General features: G+C 44.3%; 1 protein-coding gene across 2 annotated transcripts in view; it reads right to left on the reverse strand.

Moving 5' to 3' along the window:
* BBS9 (Bardet-Biedl syndrome 9) overlaps positions 1–23,759 on the reverse strand; it is a 1,052,120-nt gene that overhangs the window by 793,678 nt on the left and 234,683 nt on the right. For both annotated transcript variants that reach the window (XM_029589776.1, XM_029589777.1), the window contains 2 exons: positions 21,474–21,558; positions 12,073–12,256 (listed from right to left, as the gene is read on the reverse strand). In XM_029589776.1, the coding sequence (XP_029445636.1) occupies positions 12,073–12,256; positions 21,474–21,558 (269 nt within the window). The remainder of the gene's footprint in view (positions 1–12,072; positions 12,257–21,473; positions 21,559–23,759) is intronic.

A 23,759-nucleotide genomic window follows, 5' to 3' on the forward strand; every position in this document is an offset into this window, starting at 1 on the left:
TATAATCCTATTAACACTCCCTTTCTATAACCTGCTCTACTCTATTCAGTGACTTCATTTTGTTCTCTATCTTCCCCCTCCCCCCCATTTTCATTTGTATTTATCCACTCCTGTACTGCACTTTATGTATCTGATGAAGTGGAGTCTGGTTCTCGAAGGCTCATGCTTCAATAAATTTGTTAGTTTATAAAGTGTCACCCACCTCTTATCAGCTCCCCCTCTGAAAATTTTCACAATAAAGCATGAGTAGTCAAAATCCTCTGGAGAAGAGGTATACTGAAGCAAGTCTGGTAGGGATCTCAAGAAATTCCCATAGAATCCTTCTCTGACCACAGGGGTGTGCCGAACCAGGAACCAGGCTATGATGAAGGAGATCAAGGAGACCTCTGTTGGTCTGAGGGGGAAATACCCAGTAGAAATTCAGAATGGCCTAATCCCAGAGAGGGCAACTAGCAGAGATTTTAGGTGTTAAGAAGCCCATCTGATTTTCATGCTCCATGTTCTCTAAAATACTGAATCTGCTCTTGGCTACAAATAATTTTGGGAGCATTGAAAAGAAATGGGCAGGGATACCAGCTATGGATCTTACCTCTGCCAACATAAAATTATACTTTCAAAAAACCTTGAAGCTCACAGAGAATGACAATTTGCATGAATTGCAATTTAAATTTATTTGGCAATTATATTTCTCTTTTGCTGCTGCATTTCACGCAGGGATATGCAAGGCTCCTAACTGCTTAACATGCAATGCTGAAACGGGTGATTTTTTTCACAGTTTCTGGACCTGCATAAAGATTGCGGACCTTTGGAGACATATACAAACCTTTTGCTCTACTATATGCAAATGCACCATCCCACTAGAACCCAAGGTGTGGCTTTTGGGATCATACATGTTAACCACGGATAGATTAAAAGCCCCCAATGCCCATCTGGTGGACAAGGCTGGTCTCATGGTCAAACAACTCATCCTCCATTACTGGATTTCAAAAGAGGCCCCTTGCTTTATACTAACATACTATCGTTCTGTCCACATTCTAACTGTACACTAACAGACAACTGGGGACAAGTCTCCTTACCAGCCCAACTACTGATTTCCCCGGGGGCACTGCAAAGGGGGGATGGGTGGGTAGGGAGGGGGGTCTAAGGGGAGAAAATAAAAGGACCCCAAATCACTGTTTGTTTACATGCAGAAAATAGTTTGCACTTGTTTGTATGTTTGTTCTGATGCTATTACACCGGCTTCGTATTGAAGTTTAATTCTATCCGTGGAGACATCGTAATCAGTGTTACCTTGTTCACTATGTTTTCTACATGTTTTACCAGTTTCTTTGTTCTGGCTTTATTTCTTTTCCAATTTAAAATTTTTATTAGAAACGTCATGAACAATAAAATGTAACATTTTTGTGTACATACGTATGAAGATACAATAAACACTGAACTGAAATAAGTTTCTATGATGTTATTGTGTATAGTATACCCCCTTCCCCCACTCCCCCCCAACTTGCAGAATCCATTTTTGAACATCACCCAGTAACAACATGTACACGCATCGTGACTAAGAAAATGAAGTTATCTACCGTAGTCTGGACATATAAGGAAAACACCCAACGATATTCATCCTGTAATTAGAGATACTCGCCATAATTGGTAAGGCTGCCAAACCTTCTGGAAGGAGGTAAATCTATGTTGTTTGTGAGCAGTTATCTTGCACAAATGATAGACCTTATCCACTCTCGTTTTAATAGCCGCCATTTGAGGTGTCACTGGACCCTTCCAGTGGCGCGCTATTTCATACCTGGTTGCTGTAACCACAAACTTAACAAACTGAGAATGATGTATATCCCCTGACGCAAGGTCCCCACTGAGGAGGGCCTGCTGAGGTGTGAGAGAAACAGTCTCCCCTATAATACCCGAAATCCAATCTGAGACAGCGTCCCAGATCCGAGAAATCGTTTTGCACTCCCACCATAAATGAAAAAAGGTACCCGTTGCCCCACAACCTTTCCAGCATTTATCCGACACCTGAGGATAGAGACGATGAAGTCGCTCTGGGGTGTAATGCCACCTGTATAGCAGTTTAAATTCGTTTTCTATTAGAGTAGCTGAGATTATACCCTTCCCTATCTTAGAGTAGATATTATCCCAAGGTTCTGGCTTTATTTCTAATGTCTTGGAACTTTGGCAACCAGACATTTCTTTTGCTGCACAAGGAAGACTATACCTGTCTGTGTATATGTAATGGTCCTTAAAAATTCAATAAAAATATATACAACAACAAAAAAAAAAAAGGATGCTCTGACAATCCAGTGTTGTGTCTCGACAAACATTCCATGATGCTTTATGAAGCATACACAATGTATCTAATGTATCATGGGAACTTGTCAAATCACTAATGCAATATTTCTGTGCCTAGCAAACAAGCTCTAGTACTATAAAAGAAACCTGTTAAGCACACAACCATGTCATCTGGAAAACGAAGCCTTGTAACAGTTTATTTCTTTGTATTTAAGAAAACTCTAAGGTACAGATTCTGTTTTGGCATGTTTTCAATATGCAGTATTATGGGTTTATTCTATGAAAGTTGTTCTTTTTAGCCTCCTACATACTTTAGGAAAGAAGTAGAGAACCTGCCAGAAATAAGCAAATGGTGAATAAAGTGGATGGAAAAAACACGTAGGTCACTGCACAACATAAATGTTCCTTCATGTTCTCTCCTATCCTAGCATCTTCTTTCTTTGTTTTGTCCATTTACGCTGATAGCTACATCCCATTTCCATTTATTTCACCTGATCATCCCTCATGTGTAGAACAAATCACTTTCTATCTGTTCTGCTTCCTCAAATGCAATGTTCAAAAAAATTGCTTAACTCATTTCTTCACCACTATAATTCTATTCTTCTCTTGTTCTGCTGTCTTGAGACTTTCAACATTAATGTTTCTTCCTCTAACTTCATTCCTTACCTGGTGCATTGGATACAGGCATCCTGAGAAATATACTGTATACATATAAATTAGGGATGTGCATTAGTTTGTGACAAAATAGGAAATATAGATGATATTTCCTATTTCGTCGCAGTTTGGGGGGTCCCTGAAACGATAAGAAAACCACACAAAATTTCATGGGTTTTCCTATCGTTTTCAGGGGGGGGAGGGGGAGAAAGGGCACATAAAATTAAAAAAAAAAAAATCCAAACCCACCCCAACCCTTCAGATTTAATTAATTACAATCCCCCACTCTCCCGACCCCCCCAAAACTTGCCTAAAGTCCCTGGTGGTCCAGCGGGGGGTCCCGGGAGCCATATCCCCCTCTCGGGCCGTCAGCTGCCACTAATCAAAATGGCGCCGATGGCCCTTTGCCCTTACCATGTGACAGGGGCTATCGGTGCCATTGACCGGCCCCTGTCACATGGTAGGCGCATTGGATGGTCCACGGGACAGCCGAAAAAAAAATTGACAGGCCGATAACGAAGGCCGAACCAAAAGGTTCGGCCGAATCACATCTCTAATATAAATAAAAATCACATGCCAAGCATCTATAGGACAAGATCAATGAAAAAAAACAAAAAGAGAAAAGTAAGACTTGTTATCAACAAGCAACATGATAAATAAAAGAAGCATTGTCAGGGTTAGTAAAATGGGAGTCTGAAATTCAGCAACCATTTTTTTCTTTTACAAATGCAAAATCATAAATGGAAGGAACACTGGAATATCCTAATTAGACAGACCCTGTTTTGTCTCCATTGTTCAATTTCAAATTTTTGTACCTAGATCAGGGACGTAAACTAATTCAGCCACTCCAACATGACACATCATGGCACAAGGACTTTATCATTTTCATTTAAAAAGTACTAAAAAATATTATTCCAATGGGTAAAAGAAATGCAATTTGTAACTAAATAGAAAGCCATCAAGATCGTTGGGCTAAGATTTATTTATCTTGTACAGAGATTCAAATTCCCATTTTACCAACTCTGATAATGTCCCTTTAAAATAGACAATTAATTACCGATAAAGGGTTCCACATGGAAATTGGTCTTGAAAGGCATAGGGGTGGATTTTAAGAGCCCTGCTCGCGTAAATCCGCCCGGATTTACGCGAGCAGGGCCTTGTGCGCCGGCGCGCCTATTTTCCATAGGCCTGCCAGCGCGTGCAGAGCCCCGGGACTCGCGTTAAGTCCTGGGGTTTTTCGAGGGGGGCATGCCGGGGGCGGGGCCGATCGGCACGGTGTTTTGGGGGCGGGACGCGACGTTTCGGGGGCGGGCCCGGGGGCGTGGTTTCGGCCCGAGGCGGTCCGGGGGCGTGGCCGCTCCCTCTGGAACCGCCCCCAGGTCGCGTCTCGGTGCGCTAGCAGCCCGCTGGCGCGCGGGGATTTACTTCTCCCTCCAGGAGGCGTAAATCCCCCGACAAAGGTAGGGGGGGGGGTTTAGATAGGGCCGGGGGGGGTGGGTTAGATAGAGGAAGGGAGGGGAAGGTGAGGGGAGGGCGAAAGCGAGTTCCCTCCAAGGCCGCTCCGATTTCGGAGCGGCCTTGGAGGGAACGGCGGCAGGCTGCGCGGCTCGGCGCGCACCGGCTGCACAAAATCGGCAGCCTTGCGCGCGCCGATCCTGGATTTTAGCGGCTACACGCGTATCTACTAAAATCCAGCGTACTTTTGTTTGCGCCTGGTGCGCCAACAAAAGTACGCGAAGGCGCACTTTTTTAAAATCTACCCCATAGAGTATATTAAATTATTGCACTTCTTCAGTTCTAAACTCTAAAAAACTATTTTCTTTTCACATTTGTTATTTTGACAACTCATTTAATGGAACCCAACTTTGAGAAGAGGGGAAAAAAAAAAAAGACTTAATTTCTTCATTAATACATTCGGAGAATAACTTTCAAAGCTATTCACATTACTGCATGTGTGCGCATAAATGGACATGCAGAGATTTATCCTAATATTTATTATAAACTGTGTATCAGGAGCTGTGCAGTTTATAAAATATTGGCTAAATATGCTACAAAAGTAGGTGTGTATATTTCAGAACACGGGTATATTTCCACTGCAATGAAAGTGCTTACTTTTCCTACCTATTTTGTAAACATATGCATATATATTTGTTGCATAAAAAAAAAACATGTAGGTGTAAAAACAGGTATTTTATAACATTCTCACATATAAATACTTTCTTGTGCACGTATTTGAAATCATGAGTTTGCCAATACCACTGCCAGTTTACTCAGTCTCTCACTTAGACTCTCTAGCACATCACCCTAATCCCCACCAGTTCACCCAGACCTCCTACCCAAAAACAGGCAAACCTGATATTAATCGTTCTAGTCAATTAGCAGCTGTAAAACTGCACAATACGTTAGATAATTTGCAAGTAAATCTCTTCTAAAATAGCAACATCTGTGCATACCTCTTGACCCCTGCTTGGAGCACCCCTTTTTTTGCACCAGTAAATGTGCGCACGAAACCAAAAATATATGGGTACTTTCCATATTTATAAAATAGCATGTATGCAAATGTAGGCTATTTATGTGCATATATGCTAATTTTGTGCACACAACCCCTTTGAAAACTTACTCATTAGGAGATCATTTTTTAACTTGCATAGATTTTGAGGCAATTACTTGAATACTTCACATCAATTGTCAAAAGGGAATGTACACGTATAGCTTCTTGTTAAAAATTATCCCACCAATACATATTTACATCTGATAAACTGTGTACATAGTTTTTTCAGAAAAGCTTACATGTATACTTTTGAAAATGCAGAAGCATACACATAAGTGCAATCCCCTCCCGATCTCTACCCCAGGGAGTGCTTCAGCAGGTAAACCTACATGCATATAGCAGAGTTGCTTACCTGTAACAAGTGTTCTTACAGGACAGCAGGATATTAGTCCTCACATATGGGTGATATCATCAGGATGGAGCCCTCACAGAACACTTTGTCAAAGTTTCTAGAACTTTGACTAGGCACACTGAGCATGCCCAGCATGCCACCTAACCCTGCATCCAGCAGGGGTCCCCCTTCAATCTCGTTTATAGTAAAAGTAGGAGTGAAAAAATAAAATAAGAAATCATAAGCAACACCGGTATATAAAAATAAATAAATAAATAAGCAAACCCAAATCCACGGGTGGCAGGTTGGTTTCGTGAGGACTAACATCCTGCTGTCCTGTAAGAACACCTGTTACAGATAAGCAACTCTGCTTTCTCACAGGACAAGCAGGATGTTAGTCCTCACATATGGGTGAGTAGCGAGCTGAGGATGCCCGAGTAAATGTACCAAAAACACCCAAAGACGTGCAAGAGGCACAACAACAGGGCTGGGTTTTGGTTAGGAGGGCATCCTGACATTCTAGTGGGTCGCTGGCAGGAAGCTGGGTATTAAGCTGAGCATAAATTGCGCAGAACAGACTGGCCAAAAATGGAATCTTGTTTGCCAGCCTTGTCCAGGCAATAGTGAGCTGCAAAGGTATGGAGAGAACTCCATATCGCAGCTTTGCAGATGTCGGCAAGGGGCACCGAACGGAGGTGCGGGACTGATGTTGCCATGGCTCTTATAGAGTGCGCTTTCACATGTTCCTGTAGCAGGAGGCCTGCTTGCTGGTAGCAGAAGGAAATACACTCCGCTAGCCAGGAGGATAAGGTCTGCTTGCCCACCGAAACTCTCAGTTTAGTTTTATCAAAGGAGATAAACAGCTGGGTGGACTTTCTATGGGCTGCAGTGCGTTGCAAATAAAAGGCTAACGCACGTTTGCAGTCCAAGGAATGCAGCGCTTGGTCACCTGGATGTGAGTGGGGTTTTGGAAAGAAAGTAGGCAGTATAATGGATTGATTTAAATGAAATTCAGATACTACCTTTGGTAAAATTTTAGGATGAGTAGGTATGTTACTAGCACTTGTAGTTCACTAACCCTGCGAGCCGACGTTATGGCTAGGAGAAAAATCATTTTCCAAGTGAGATAACGTAGCTCGCAGGAGTGTAGAAGCTCAAATGGAGGTTTCCTGAGCCGTGCTAATACAACACTGAGATATCAAGCAGGGGCCGGAGGACGCAGTGTCAGCTTTAAATGCAGTAAACCCCTCATGAAGCGTGCTACTAGGGAATGTGTCAATATTGAGACCTCTCCCACGCCTTTATGGTACGCAGCTACGGCGCTGACATGCACTCTGATGGAGGAAGTTTGTAGACCAGCCTCCGACAGGTACCAGAGGTAGTCTAGGAACTTCGAAGTGGGGCAGGTAAAGGGATCAATTTCCTTCGACCTGCATCATAAGGAAAACCTTTTCCATTTGGAGAGAGAAGATTTCCTTGTGGAAGGCTTCCATGAAGCTATGAGGACTTGGGATACAACGTCCAAGAGATTTAGAGGCTGTAGAATTAGCCTTTCAACATCCAGGCCGTCAGTGACAGGGCCTGGAGTTCGGATGATGGAGCTGCCCATTGTTCTGAGTTATCAGAGACGGATTCGTTCCCAGGCGAACATAAGGATAGACTGAGAGGTCGCGAAGGATGAGAAACCACACCTGCTGCGGCCAGTAAGGGGCTATTAGACTCATTAAGCCCTTGTCCTGCCGTAATTTCACGAGAGTCTTGCTGATGAGTGGAAGTGGAGGGTACGCATATAGGAGGCCTTGGGACCATGAGAGGGCAAAAGCATCCCTCGGTGGTGTCTGGAAACTGTGATGTAGGGAGCAGTAATTGTCCACTTTGCAGTTGTGACATGACGCAAAGAGGTCTATATGTCGATAGCCCCACCTTTGGAAGATTCCCTCTGCCACAGTGGGATTGAGGGACCATTCGTGGGGATGAAAGGTCAACTCAACTTGTCCACAAGCACATTATCCACGCCTGCCGGGTAGGTTGCTCGAGAAACATGGAGTGGGAGAAAGACCAGGACCATATCTGTGCTGCTTCTTGACAACAGGTATGAGCCCGTTTCACTCTGCTTGTTGATGTACCACATCGCTACCTGGTTGTCTGTTTGGATCAGATTGTCTTGTTGGTAAGACAATCCAGGAAAGCCACTAGGGCATATCTTATGGCCCTGAACTCTACAAAATGTATTTGATGTTGTGACTCTTGTGCAGACCAGGTTCCCTGAGTTTGCAGGTTGTTGCCATGGGCTCCCCAACCGAGGGTGGAAGCATCTGTCTTCAGGAACTGGAGATTGAAAAGGCAGTCTTTTGAGACGATTAGACTCTTGACTCCACCATGCTAACAAGAGACGAAGTTGTCTGGTGACGTGGACAATGTTGGACATTGGATGATGAGCCTGGGATCACTGGGACCTTAGGATCCACTGGGTTACCCTCATGGCCAGGCGAGCCATAGGAGTCACATGTACCGAGGTAGCCATGTGACCCAACAAAATGAGGAATCGGCGAGCCGTCGTGCAGCGACGAGTTGGCATTTGAATTGCAAGAGAAGCTAGAGCATGGGCACGATCTCTTGAGAGAAACGCTCTTGCCTGAACGGTGTCCAAGTCTGCTCCAGTGAAGGAGAGGATCTGCGATGAAATGAGATTGGATTTTTGGTAGTTCACTAGAAATCCCAGTGACAGTAGTAGCTGCAGGGTTAGATGGAGGGATCGTAGTACCTCCATCTCTGATGGGGCCCTTAGCAACCAGTCGTCTAGGTAGGGGTAGACAAGGATGCTCTGTCGGCGAAGGTACACCGCTACTACTGCCAGGCATTTCATAAAGACACGAGGTGCCGATGCTAGGCCGAATGGCATTACTCGATACTGGAAGTGTCGGTGTCCGACCAGGAAACGGAAGTATCGTCGATGAGACGGTGTTATTGATATTTGCGTGTATGCGTCCTGTAGGTCTAGAGAGCAAAGCCAATCTCCATTCTGAAGAAGAGGGAGGAGGGATCCCAAGATTACCATCCTGAACTTTTCCTTTTGTAGATGTTTGTTTAAAGCACGTAGATCCAAAATTAGACGATTGCCTCCTGATTTTTTTGGTATTAGGAAATACTGAGAATAGAACCCTTTTCCCTGTTGTAGAGGGGGTACTGGTTCTATGGCACTGGATCGGAGGAGGTTTGTAATTTCCTCCTCCAGGAGAGGTGAGTGGTTGGATAGACCCCACCCCAGCCGAGGTGGGGAGTCTGATGGCACTGAAAGGAAGTTGAGATGGTAACCTTGAGACACCACTGAAAGGACCCATTGATCCGTTGTGATCGTGCGCCAGACGGCGGTGAAATGACACAAGCGGCCCCCTACTGGCAGAGACAGTAGTGGAGGTTGACGATTGCTCTCTAGCCGGGAGTCAAAACCCCGACGCAGGGCCAGGCTGTGGAGCTGGCTGGGTCTTCTGAGGTCTGGACTGGTGAGACTGACCTTTATGGTACGGTCTGGCTGTGGGACTGCGAGATGGGGGAGGATAGTACCTACGAGCCTTATAGGTTGTCCTCTTAGACTCTCTTCTGAACGGCCGTTTTGAAGTGGAGGGAAAATCAGAGGGCACAGATGAGAGTTGGCCTAATGTCTCGTGATGGTCCTTGAGCTGTGTGACAGTCTCCTGAATCTTGTCCCTGAAAAGATTATCACCAGTACAGGGGAGATCTGCCAATCGCTCCTGAACTTCAGGCCGTAAATCTGAGGATTTGAGCTATGCCCAAATTCTGGCACTTATACCAGCCGCAAACACTCTAGAAGATGTGTCGAAGATATCATATGCTGCAGGGACCTCGTGCTTTCCAGCATTAGGACCTTTTTTGAGGATGGCATTCAGTTGTTCTTGGAATTCATCTGGCAGGGAGTCAGAGACGACCTGAAGAAGCTTGAAAATATTCCTCATGTACTGCATCATATAAAGCTGGTAAGCAGCGACACGCGAAATGAGCATGGATCCATGAAATACCCTGCGCCCCAGGGCATCCAGGAACCTCTGCTCCTTCCCAGGAGGTGTGGTGAGGTCTAGGTCATCTCGCCTTCTTCTGGGCAGATTCCACCACTACAGAATGGTGCGACAACTGGGTCTTCTGGAAACCAGGAGCAGATTTAACTAAGTAGGTGGTGTCAGTCTTGCGATTCACTGGGGGCACCGTCCCTGGATGTTCCAAGTTACGTTGGAGAAGATCTAAGAGGACTTCATGCACAGGTATAGACATCACCTCCTTGGGGGCATCTACAATCTGGAGGACTTCCAACATTTTGTGTCTGGAATCCTCTTCAGTCTGAAGCTTAAAAGGAATGGCCTTGGACATTTCCTTAATAAAGCTAATAAAGGACAAATTCTCTGGGGGAGAACATCTTCTCTCTTCAGGAGGAGATGGCCCAGAAGGAATATCTTCAGTATCCTGGGAATCCGAGGTATCCTCAGACAGGGGCTGATAAGGCTAGTCTCCTGCATCAGGCGGGCCACCTGAAGGGAGAAAAAAGCCTATCCCCGATGGATCCGGTCTTGGCACCGAGGGAATCTGAGGTGGCACCGACGGCATCGGAGGAACAGAGAGAGGCCGATGCGGCACCGGTGAACTCGGTGGACACTTCAGTGGAGGAACTCCTGAAGGCCCTGGGACAGGATCCGGCATCGGTGTTTCCTCAACCGCCTATGAAAGCGGGATCGGTGTCGATGGATAGACTGGTGTCTTTGAGAGCACCAGTGGAAGCGCTCCGATGAGCGTGTCTAACCTGTCCAGGAGTGGAGCCAGCACCTTGGGCATCGGGTTGGTGACAGGAACCGGAGTTGGTGCCGGTGCCGATGAAGGTAGGAGTCCTTGCAGTGCCTGGATGACTGCCTCTTGAACTATCCGGTTCAATTCCTCATGGAAGGCTGGCGCTTGTAGGACCAGTTCCAGAGTTGGACGCTGCACTGTCATCGCCGGAGGCTCCACCGATGAAAGTGGAATCTCAGCTCTTGGTCCCACTGGAAGTGGGGAATGCCTCAGTGACCCTTGCTTGGAGGATGATGGCGGCTCATCCGTGTGGGTCTTTTTCTTTGGTGGCTACATTGATAGAGATGTTGATGCCTTAGCCGGATCAACAGATGAAGTCTTCCAGTGTTGATGCCTATGTTTTTCTCGGTGCTCAGGTTGGTCCGGCACCGAGATCGTCGAGGTGGATTTCTTCGGCAGAGAACTAGGCAGCCGGGAATCGCCGGGGATCAGTCAGTGCCGAGGCGTCGACGGCGACAGAGTCGATGACGCCAATGATTTGGAAGAGGTAGGCTGTTTAGTTTGGAACAAAAACTCCATTATTTTCTAAGCGAGCCTGGCGGCCCTTGGGTGTCATTTGGGAGCAATTGGTACAGGTCACGACGTGATGGGTAACCCCTAAGCACAGGACACATACCTGATGCGGGTCTGTAATGGTCATCGTCCGCGGACAGTCGGGGCACCACCTAAAACCCGTCACCATTGAGTTTGAAAAAATTTAACCACGATACGGTCGGTGGCCGTCGGGCCAAAAAAGGGGAACCATCAGTAACCAACCGCGAAAACAAGGTAAAGCCTTACCTTACATCTGCGGGTATCGATAGTCGAAAGTGGGACCCCGGATGGGTGAATTTTGATACATTTTTGAAAAAATTCCTTGAGGAAAAATTCTGTCAGGAATAGTTGTGAGAGCTCCTCAAACCGCATGGCTACTGCTGAGCGAAAAAAGACAGACTGAAGGGGGACCCCTGCTGGATGCAGGATTAGGTGGCATGCTGGGCATGCTCAGTGTGCCAAGTCAAAGTTCTAGAAACTTTGACAAAGTGTTCCGTGAGGGTTCCATCCTGATGATGTCACCCATATATGTGAGGATTACTATCCTGCTTGCCCTGTGAGAAAGCCCATATGCACATTAATCTACCCACATAATAGGCAGGCAATTTTGTAAAACTTCATTTCTGCAGGTAAAGCCAGTAGTAATTTTCTAAAATAAAAGGTACCAGGTTGGAGCCAGCAAGAGCCACTCCAAATGCAATGGGGAAAAGAAAGCAGCTTAAATGGTGGTTTCAGGCTGAAAACCACCACTGGGTAAAGCACAGTTTGATAAGAAACATTAAGAGGGTAATTTCAATTTCCTCTGGATAAAAGTCTGAATCTATTAACCTGGAATTTCTTTCCTTCTACATACCTGAACAATATGGAAGAAAGCAGCTTGGAGAGTAATCAAGTTTTTTCATGAATCGAATTTGCCCGTTCTCTTTAAGGCAAAAGAAGTTTCTCTCACCGAGAACCAAAATGGAGTAAGCAGTCTGACTGAAGGAGACAATGCCTATATCTAGTGCTTGTTCTCCAATGTTTAAAATCCAATCCGCCTTCAGGAAACAAAAGAACACAACAACATACTGGTCAGTTTCAGCAGCTACCTGAAAATCAAGCCTTCAGAAACATGTTCCATCAATCCAGAATAGTTGTTCAATTCATCAAAATGTTTATTTTTGCTGTTATCTCTAGTAGTTAATAACATGATCAAATACAACTTCATAAATGGAGGGAGGACACTAAGGAAATCAACTGTGATATTTATCTTTCAAAATGGAGTCTATGATAAAATGAAGAAAATGGTTAGGAAAAAAACTGAAAGGAGCAGCTGCAAAGGTTAAGAGTTTACATCAGGCTTGGACATTGTTTAAAAATTACTTACCTGATAATTTTGTTTTCCTTAGTGTAGACAGATGGACTCAGGACCAGTGGGTTATACTCCTCTGCCAGCAGATGGAGATGGAGCAAGCTGACATCACAGTATATATACTCCTGCAGTAACCCTAGCCTGCCAGTATTCTCTCCAAAAGCAACTGTGGACAGACTAGCAAAAAATTTGATTAAAAACATTCACCCATAACTATACTCAACCAACAATAAACAGTGAACTCGAGTAAGAACACAGGCACCCCATTCTATGGACTAGATGGACACTTACCAGTAATCCCTTGGGTTCCATATCCCCACAGGAGGACCATGAACACAAGCAGTCGGCAGCCGAGGGCAGGAAGCCGAGTCCATCTGTCTACACTAAGGAAAACAAAATTATCAGATAAATAATTTCTCCATTTCCTAGCGTGTAGACAGATGGACTCAGAACCAGTGAGATGTACCAAAGCGATCCAGTCAACACCACATGTACAATGGCTGCGTCCTCCTAGGCCTGCACATACAGACGATAAAACTTGGAAAAGACATGTAACGAGAACCATGTCGCAGCTGGGCAGAACTCAACGGGAGACAACAAACAAACCTCCGCCCATGACACTGCCTGAGCCCTAGTGGAATGAGTCTGAACAAGCAACGGCTTCTCACTAGATTATGTTTAAATTTGACCTAGAAAATGTATTTGCTGTTATTTTGACCTAGAATAAGAATATTGAAACAGAAAAGGAATGCTGACCCAGTAACAAAGATGATTTTGTAAACCATTGTGATCGTATTTTGGAAAGACAGTATATAAAACACCTAAATAAAATAAAGAAATAAATAAATAAGTCCATATATGTGGCCATGAACACCTCCTTAATCCAGTGATTAAAAAAATTGAAAAAATGTGGTCAATATGCCATAGGGAATAATTGTTCGTTGCGCTGAAATTATAAAACAAGCTTGTGGCACCAAAAAGTAAGTGAGGAATAAAATAAAGAATAGCCGAAAGTCCTTCAAAAAATCCTTTATTAATTGCCTGACTCTAGGCCTGAGTTTCGCCCACCAAAGGGCTGCTTCAGGGCTATAAAAGATAATAAATAATGAATATGTCAGGAAGTATTTCTTCATGGAGAGGGTGGTGGATGCCTGGAATGCCCTTCCGGAGGATGTGGTGAAGACCAGAACTGTGAAGGACTTCAAAGGGGCATGGGATAAACACTGTGGATCCATAAAGTCAAGATGCTGCCAATGAAGAGTGGGTGACTCGCCAGAATGATGGCTACTGCCTGGAGTCAATACCCTTATTAAATAAACATACACATGCTTACTGTGACTCCAACATCGCTCTAAGCTTCAACAGCAAGAGGAAATGTGGAAAAAAGGATTTGCACTCACAAAGAGGGGAGTAGCTGGCTTGTTACGGCGGTTACTACCCCAAATCAAAAAAGCCTGATACTTCACTTTCAATGCATATACAGCATAGTTCTCTGATTCAACGGCAGGGGAGAAGAAAAACTGATACTTCACACATCCAGCAGAGCTCTCTGCTTCAACGGCAGGGGAGAAGAAAAGAGGGTTCGCACTCACAAAGCGGGGAGTAGCTGGCTTGTTACGGCGGTTACTACCCCAAACCAAATGTGCCTGATACTTCACTTTCGATGCACATCCAGCATGGCTCTCTGCTTCAACAGCATGGGAGAAGACTGATACTTCACGCATATCCAGCATAGCTCCCTGCTTCAACGGCAGGGGAGAAGAAAAACAACCAATAAGGGCTGTATAACATAGTCTGGGTAAAACAAATAAGCATGGGTGTAGCTTGCTTATTGCGGCGGCTACTACCCCTAACGAATCAAGCTAGATATTTCACTTGGATGCAGCTCCATCACTGCTCTCTACATTAAAGGTGGGGGTGGAAGGGAAATAGAACCAAGAGCTAAGAGAAACAGATAAGTATGAGAGAAAAAATGTGTGAAGCTTGCTGGGCAGACTGGATGGGCCATTTGGTCTTCTTCTGCCGTCATTTCTATGTTTCTATGAATACTAAATAAACAATAAAAAAATAAAATAATAATAATAAATAAAATAATAAAAAATAAATAATAAAAAAAATAATAATAATCAAATAACTTTATTAAATTCAGGCCTAGAGTCGGGCAATTAAAGGATTTTTTTGAAGGACTTTCGGCTATTCTTTATTTTATTCCTCACGGCTTTTTTAGACCGTCTTCCTCTTTGTTTTCTGGGACCAAAAAGTAAGTAACATACTCTGTGATAAGAAAATTCCTTTGCACGTATTTTTACATTTATCAGAAGTTTGTCAGTTCTGCTTGTTTTATAATTTCAGCGTAACGAACAATTTTTCCAGATACTATTTGAAAAAATGTGGTCAATATGCTAAGTGTTCCAACTCGTCCCACAGCCATGTTGTTTTGATAAGCTAGAAGCTGTCATTAAAGGGCTTTTATATTTATCTCTCATTACACAGATTTATCCACTCGCAGCTAGCAGCTTTGTGCTCCCTGAAGAAGAAGTATAAACCACTTCGAAACATTGCAGTGTCGGTAGACACAAAGGAAGAATTAAATATCGCTGCACTGTTGATCAGTGATTCTAAAGACAAGTGTAAAAGATTTAAGTTCAGCTGCATTTTTGACATCTTATTGAAAGATAAGTGCATTTACATACAGCCCCCACCAACCTAAAAAAAAGGGGGAATATATTAATTATAAAGACTCTTACATGAGCACACAAGAAGTGACCTATGATTATAAAGCCCCAGCGCTCGTAAAGGCTTACACACTTAAGCCACCAGTTGCAAGGGCACTGTATGATGGTCACTCTTCATGTACAATAAGAGCCTTCATATATAGTGGAATATTTTTCCTTATTTCCTAATACAGTTAAAAGAATAACAGAGACAGGAGTGAAATCTAAAGAAGAAACATTTCAAAAGAGATTAATGCAACAACTTTAAACAGTTTGCATTCTATTACTTTTCTAATAGACAGTACGATACCATACTGGATGCGGTAGATAATATAACCTTTTATAGACACTCAGTTATTAATGAAAAACCTCATGTGTAGCATAAATATTATATGCATTAAGATCAGGTTCCCCATACTACACACAATAGTACATTGTTCTTATGGCAGAAGCAATTTGGGAGTCTCTAGAGATCAAAATATTTTGATTTACATATCAATAACAGTTTATTTATTAATACAACATCTTTTTAATTGGTTCAAATTATAATTTTTCATCTCATGTATGTAAATGGGGTTAAGATTTTATAAATCATGTGCTTTCTCAGTAAACCTTACAAGTAGGCTTAAGTACAGACTCTGACCTTTATCCTATATTCTAACACTGTAGCAGATAAAGGAAAATGTTACATTTAGTATTTTATATTGTATATTTTTCATATGTATATTGTTGTTATAATAAATTTCATTCATCTGTCCCCTTCCGCTGATATTCGATATATAGTCTACTACTCAAATGTTCCTCTCTCCTTACTCTCTTCCATCCTCCAAGTTCCAGTAACCCTCGTTCATTGTAACCCACCTCTACTCTTAACTCTATTAGTAGCTTCCTAGCTACGATTAAGTTAATGTTAATTTACCCTTGTTCGATGTGAACCGATGTGATATGACAGGCGTCATGAATGTCGGTATAGAAAAAAATTAAATAAATAAATAAAATACAACAAATGTTTTATCAGTACATACAAAGATCACGAAATCCTTAAGCAGAAACTAAAGAAGCATTTCAAATGGCTTAATCATAAAAAGGTACAAATTAGAACATTATTTAGTATAAAAAAATTCTTCAGCTACTAGGGAACATGAAACAGAGACAGCTCCCCAATCTGCTTCTCAAGACAAAAACTGAAAAGAGAAGAGAATTTAACACTAATTAAGCATTGAATATTTCTAAAATACTGAGTAAAGCAGAGCACCTAATTTCAGTTACACAAATAGACCAGTGCAAACTAGCACAACTTGCTCTAAGGGAGAAACAGCAACAGATCAGCAGATTTAAGAGTTTCAGGTAATTGAATAGAATAGAGAACTAATAATTTTCTGCCAGGCATTAAGATGTGATAAAAATTTTGCAAGCACTATCAGATTTCCCAGAATCTTATTGATAGTGCCCAAGGGACTGTTCCACATAAACATGGTAGAGGGCGAAAGACATATTTCTCTGCTGAGAAAGGAGATGATGCTGGAGCCACTCCCACAATATCCACTCACCTCAGTCCTAGGCCAGTCCTGCAGTTGCGGAACACAACCTGTTGTGATTGCCTGAAGGGAATAATCCACACATACACCAAACACCCAGGAGACAGAGGGCAACTGGAAGCCTTCCGCTGTGAAAGCATGCTGAGCACACTCATGTGGTGGTAACTCATTCACGGATGGTGGCACACCCATGATCCTGAGTGCCATATGCTTGAGGGAGAAATCCTATGCCCTAGTGAGGACCGAGAACCACGTGCCCAAGTCGGTGGCTACACACCACCCCACAACCAAGCACTATGCGGTACAGACTGACAGGGAGCCTGAGACCATGCCAAAAGAAAGCAGAATTTAGTGTGGCTGAGGACTGCACAGCCAGGGAACATGCCGCCTGCCATCGACCAAGGCCCTTGGCACAGATGCCTTATCTGTCCCAACCGCACAAGCTGCATGTCAATGCCACAATAACTCCAGCGGAGTGGAGAGGACAGTGTGACGACGGTGTCCCCAGCACCACTGGTGCTCTGGGTAAGGCATGGTAGAGGTTGGCAGTCTATGGCTTTGTCCCCTTCAGTACCTGAGAACGCTCCAGGAGGCGGGCCATCAAAATTTGAGCAGAACCAGCTCACCTGCGAGTCCCATAGGTAAAAACTGCAGTGAAGTCCCTGGCGAGCGCAGGTGATTATGGAGGACTACAGATGTGTCCTGCGATCTATAAGCAGTTTGCTGGTAAATAGCGCCATCCCTTGTGCCGGAGGTATCCATCGCCCAGGGGCCCCAATGTCCGAAGGTATGGACCAAAGACGCCATGGGCATCTGCAGGGAGAGGCCCTGCAGCCCCCCCGACGGGTCATCAATATCAAAAGGAATAGATGACCACCATCTGTGCTGTGAGCTTCATGGCCTCGCAAGCATTACGGCTGATGAGAACCTCACTAGCGTCCATTAATATTGATGATGTGCGCATCTGAGCAGGGCCCCAAACACTGGGATCGTCAGCTGAAGGAACAGCTCTGTGCTTCCCAGTGCTCTGTAGTGGACACCGGGCCACTGCGTACAGATGCACAAGCGTACCAGGGTGCCTTGAGTAGATGGCAACCCCTGCACTCAATCCATAAGAGGCCAAGAACCCCTGCCCCACGAGGTCTGCAGGGTCATACAGGGGCTTCAGAGAGTCCTGACAGTCGACAGCAACAGGGGCAACAGGGGTGCTCAATGGCAAATCCGGTGTCTGGTCATTGGGGCTCGACGTAGTCGAGGCAGTAATGAGAGACATCAGTGGTCCGAAGGCCTCTCCGGTGGCCCCAGACCTCAATGGCCTCGAGGGTGTCAATAGTATTAGGGCATCACCTTATCACAATGGCATTGAGGTCATGCTGGCACTGAGGTCACACACCTCGATGACCTAGTAGGGTCGACAGCATTGAGGGCCTGGCACCACTTCGACCTCGCCAGTCTCTAGGGTGGCCATGCACACTTTGATGGATCAAAGGCATTGATGGTATCGAGGGCCCCCACGGGCATCAAGAGCACCACGGGCATCAAAAGCACAGTGGCATCGATGGTATTGCTGTCACCACAGCACTGCATGCTGTGAGGGCACCGAGGTATCGAGTGTACCGTGCCAAGGGATTGGGTGCCCCAAAGGCATCGTGCAGAGAGCATCGAGGGCACCAAGGCATCAAGTGCGCTGCATCACGGCACCACAGGCACAGAGGCCTCAATGCCCAAACCAGTACAGCGAGACGGCACAGAAGGCCACCATGGCATCGTGAGTGATCACGGACCTAGACACGAGGGTGACCCTGGACCTCGACGGCATTAAGGGAACATGATACCCGAAGATGGGCCCTGTCCCCAACACTGATGCATCGGACGAACAATGCGCTGGTCACAGCTGTGCATGGGCAACTGTTCATGGGCATGGCATGGCCCAGGCTCCACTCACCCTTTTTCCCCAGGGAGATTGCATTGCCAAGGCTGGCAAGCAGGAGGGGAGGCAACGTCATCTAGGGCTTCCGCCCATATAGACTAGTTCCTTGAGACGTGGGGAGGATGAGCTTCCTCTCCCACCCCCCCAGGAATGGCATGGTCCTTGATCCTTCCACTATCTGAATCCATCGATGTCAAGAGATCGGTGAACTGCCATGGAACTCCAGCCCAGGTAGAACTCAGGCGAGTCACCAGGCTCAGTGGTCTACATGGATCACCGATGGACTGCATAGTATAGTCCTGTCAGCACTGTGGAAAAAAAAAAGAAAAAACAGACAGAGAGAGGACACAAATTTAAAAAAAAAACAAAAAACTGCTCCTGCAGGTTTTGCAACAGACTTTGCCAGGCTGCACAAGGGAGAAACCACCATGTGGCCAGCAGACAGTTGGAAAAGAATAGACTACAAGACAGACAAGTTGCAGCTCTAGAAAAAAATCACTTACAAAACTGTAAGAAGGGAGCAAAGCTAAATACCATGAAAAAAACAACATTTTCTCATAAAAAAGAGCACAAGCTCCACAAACGCAGGACAACAGCTCTGCAGAAGAGACTGAGGGACTCTACCTAGGCGGTAGAATGATGACTACACCTGCACATGCTCAGTAGGGCATGCTGAAAGCTCTAGAATCTTTGAGATCAAAGTTTCGTGTCGGGCTCCATCCGATGATGTCACCTATGTCTTATATCCTGGCCCCATTCTTGCCACCAAACGTTACAGCCAACTATTTATCTGGTTCTATGGATATCCAGATGACTAGTCAAAGGGGAAACATATAGCTGCAAAGGACTTCTATGCTTGCAGTGCCTTTAGGGATATAGAGTTTATCCCTTATATAAAAGGCAACCCCTGAGCCTGCTACAGCAATTACTTCATTGATGCCCCATTTGTCTGCACTAAAGGTAGAAGCCTTTCTGATGGTGCTTTTCCTTCTTTTATTTAGGTTGGAACCATCTATCATCATCTGATCCTCTAGAGTTGGTTGCCAATCGGGGGATTCCAATATGCTTCTGGGGCATACCTCTTTCTCTCCCAGTTCAAATCAAACCATAGTGTGAGCAGTGCTTCTAGATTAGTTAGAGGATCCAGTTAAGTCAATGCATCTTTTTAATATGGAGCATGAGACCCCCATCAAAAATGAGCTCAGTGTGTGTACTTGTTTCAGTCAAGGTCAGTGGCCAGTTGGCGAAACTCTCCAGCAAAGTCCAACACTGTTTGCCAGCCCTGGTGGAGCCCCATAATGCTGCTTTCTGCCAACTGAGTGCAATCAGGCTTCCCAAAGGCCTGCGGAGGCATTGATTAATGGGTCTATCTGATTCAGAATTGTGCCATCCTGCTCCACTAACAAAATGGCCTACACCAGCCCCTTTTCTGTAAGTAAGCTAATAATAAAACCCACTGAGAGTGAGTTTGAATAGTATATATGATGATGGAGTTGCAACAAAAGCTTTCATTGTTGGAGAAAACCATGAGATTCATTTCTTGTACTATCAAACTTCTTGGGAAGTGGCATACACTTATTCTTATTCTCGAAATAGATGGCCAGTTCTGTGGCTTTATTGGAGGCTAGCTCATCTGGAATGGTGGGGGGAGCAGGTTTTGTGAGTGACGAGACATAGGAGAAAAGGGCTCTGGAGTCGAAAATGAAATGGCGGATTTTTTTGGAGAAAAAATCCTTTTTGGCTTTGAGGATGGCTTTTCTGTAATGTTGTCATCCATCGGCAGCTGCCTGGAAACCACTCTGAACTGGGGATCTCCAACTGACTGCACTTGGGAATCTCTCAAAGTCAGGCTCAGTGAAACATAATTGTCAAGGGATGATGAAAGCAATCCTTCCACTTCTAACCTCGCCATTGAAATTTCCCCGGAATCCGAAAGAATCCATAAGGTCAACTGCTGCAGGGAGACTGGGGACTGCAGAGGATGTCTGTCTGCCATTCTTCTTTTTCCACAATGAGGTGAGGAAAACAAGAAGGGAAAAAGAAAATAAATAAACAGGCTAAAAGCATCAGAAATCATGGAGGCTACACCAAGCCCTATTTGATTTTAAAAAGATTTAGATAAGTTCCTGGAGGAGAAGTCCACTAAACTGCTATTAATCAATAGGGAATAGCCACTGCTTGTTGCCGGAATTAGTAGCATGGGATCTATTTAATGTTTGGGTATTTGTGATTTGGATTGGCCACTGCTGGCAAAAGGATACTAGGCTTGATAGACCCTTGTCTGACTCAGTATGGCATATCTTATGTTCTTATGTACTACCCTCCTGCACCATCTTGATCCTGGACTATTTTTAATCTGTAGACAACAGCTAACTGTTTAACTAGCTCTAAAATTAAACAAAGGAAGATTTCTCTTTAGTAGTTACAGTGAACAGACCAGTTTGCATGTCTTCTCAGTTAATTGTTCTCAGCAAGCTTTTATACGGAAAAATGGATCAATCAGACAATGTAACTGGCCAGTTTTCGACTTTGATGATGCCAAGCCCTTCAATGAAGGGGAGAGATAAGAATTATAAATGGACCTTCACCACTTTAATTTCATTTGGTACCAAAGACAAGAAAAACAAATAGAATAAAGTGCCTAGACAATATTTTAATGTACCAGCTATTCGTTGCCTACTTTCTTTTACATTGAGCACCAAATAAATGAGAAGTCCTCACCACAAGTCTTTTCCCAGAACCAAGTTTATGTTGTTCCATCTCCTGTCTGGTATCGGCATCTGCTGCAACTGCAAGTACTTGATATCTGTTAAAAAAAAAAAAAGTAAAAGACATACTGACTTTTAAATTACAACCGGTTTTTTTTTTCCACAAGCAATTCTGCCTTGTATTACATCATGCTGTCAGTATATTTCATTAGCATAAACCAAGGAAATCAACATGCCAAAACAAATCATATTTATTTATTTATCAGTTTTTTTTTTATACCGACATTAAAATACACATCATATCGGTTTACATTTTAACAAAGAATGTCGAAAGTACAAAGAACAGGGAAAGGGAAGGTGGACAACCAGTAAATAATACGCAGGAAGCTCGGGAACAGCGAGCTTAGCAGAGAACTGCAACTAAACAAGGCGGGAAGAGGAAGATAGAGAATCATGGAACTAACTTTACAAATATAAAAAATTTACAAGAATACCTGTTTCATGGGATTTACATTAGGGATTGAAAGGTAAGCGTAAGGAGACGAGAAGCATATCACTGCCAATATGGAATCTGTACTTACAGACATTTCAGATCTAAAGTCAAACCCCATAAATTTATAAACAGAATCCATACCTGGATGAAAAACATTCTAATTTACACCAAAACTTAGCTATATATTAGACTGGTAAACTGTTTAACTTTCAACATAACTAACTATACAAGGAACAGGTCTGAAGACATACACTTTCAAATCCCAGCAATAAAAAATGATCAGTTTGCCATTATCTCAATTTTTTACCCTTAATAAAATATCCAAATGAAACTGTTTGGTTCTGCCTTAAGGACATTATGGGGATTTGTAAGCATAGAACAATCTGAAGAAAGTTCAAGATAACATGCAACACTTTTTTTTCAGTATGATTACTATAAAATCTGATTACCGGTAAATCATTTTTTTCCCCTCATTCTATGTATATAGAAAAATACTTTTATAAATGAGGTTCTATGTTATTATGTATAAATAACTAACTGTAATCTATTGGCAGACAGAGCAGTTTATGTTAGGACTTAAAAACAGGAAGAAGCCCAATGACTACTAAATTCATATTAGGGATATGCAGAATAAACATTTTTGTTTTCGGGAGTATTTTTCCCACAAATTTCGGTTCCTAGATTGCTTGATTCATTTAACTCGTGAGAAAAAAACGAATCAAGCAATAAAAAAAAAGGCCCAACATTGGGACCCAATCCGGATGCCGAGTCCCAACACTTGGGCCTCTGCCAGAGCCCAGACCCAGACCCACAGGCTGAGTCCCGATGCCAGGGTCTCAGCCCGGTCCTAGGCCCGACACGTGGGTCTCAGCCAGAGCCCGGACACAGGCCTGGAGGCTGGATTCCGATGCCTGGGCCTGCCGTACATCAAAATGGCACCATCCAGTGGGGTGAATGCACAAGAGTAAATTAACTTTGGCGCAACCCTAGCAGATGGCACCAGAAGAAAAAAAAAGAGCATGACAAGATAGCAGCGTGAGGCCTGGGCTCTGGGCCTGACCCGAGGTCAAGGCCCAGACGTCGGCACCTGGCCTCCAGGGCAGACCCAAGCATCAGGCCTGAGTCCAGGCTCCTGCCGAGGCCAATATGTCAGGACCTGGCCTCCAGGATTGCCTTTCCAATCAAGTCATCCTGATTCAGACGGACAACAAGGTGGCCATGTGGTACATCAACAAACAGGGAGGCACAGGCTCCTTCTTTCTGTGTCAGGAAGCTGCGTAGATTTGGGCGGAAGCTCTCTCCCTCTTGATGTACCTCAGGGCCACCTACTTGCCGGGAGTGGACAATGTTCTAGCAGACAAGCTGAGTCGTGTCTCTCAACCCCTCGGTAGCAAACTCCATCTTCCGACAATGGGGTCATCCTCAGACAGACCTCTTTGCGTCCCCTCAGAACCACAAAGTGGAACATTACTGCTCCCTCATTTGCAGCAAAGGCTCTCAGCCCAGAGATGCATTCTCCTTCTCATGGGCAACCGGTCTGCTTTATGCATTCCCTCCACTTTCTCTTCTCTCGAAGACTCTCGTGAAGTTACGTCAGGACAAGGGAACCATGATCCTGATAGCACCTCACTGGCCACGCTAAGTGTGGTTTCCAATACTACAGGATCTCTCCATCCGCAGGCACATTCCCTTGGGACAGGACCCGCTTCTGATCACTCAAAACAACGGGAGCCTACGCCATCCCAATCTTCAGGCCTTGTCCCTGATGGCATGGATGTTGAAAGGTTAATCCTTCAACCACTTAAC

The sequence above is a fragment of the Rhinatrema bivittatum genome, chromosome 2 (genome assembly GCF_901001135.1).
Source record: "Rhinatrema bivittatum chromosome 2, aRhiBiv1.1, whole genome shotgun sequence".
Classification (NCBI taxonomy): Eukaryota; Metazoa; Chordata; class Amphibia; order Gymnophiona; family Rhinatrematidae; genus Rhinatrema; species Rhinatrema bivittatum.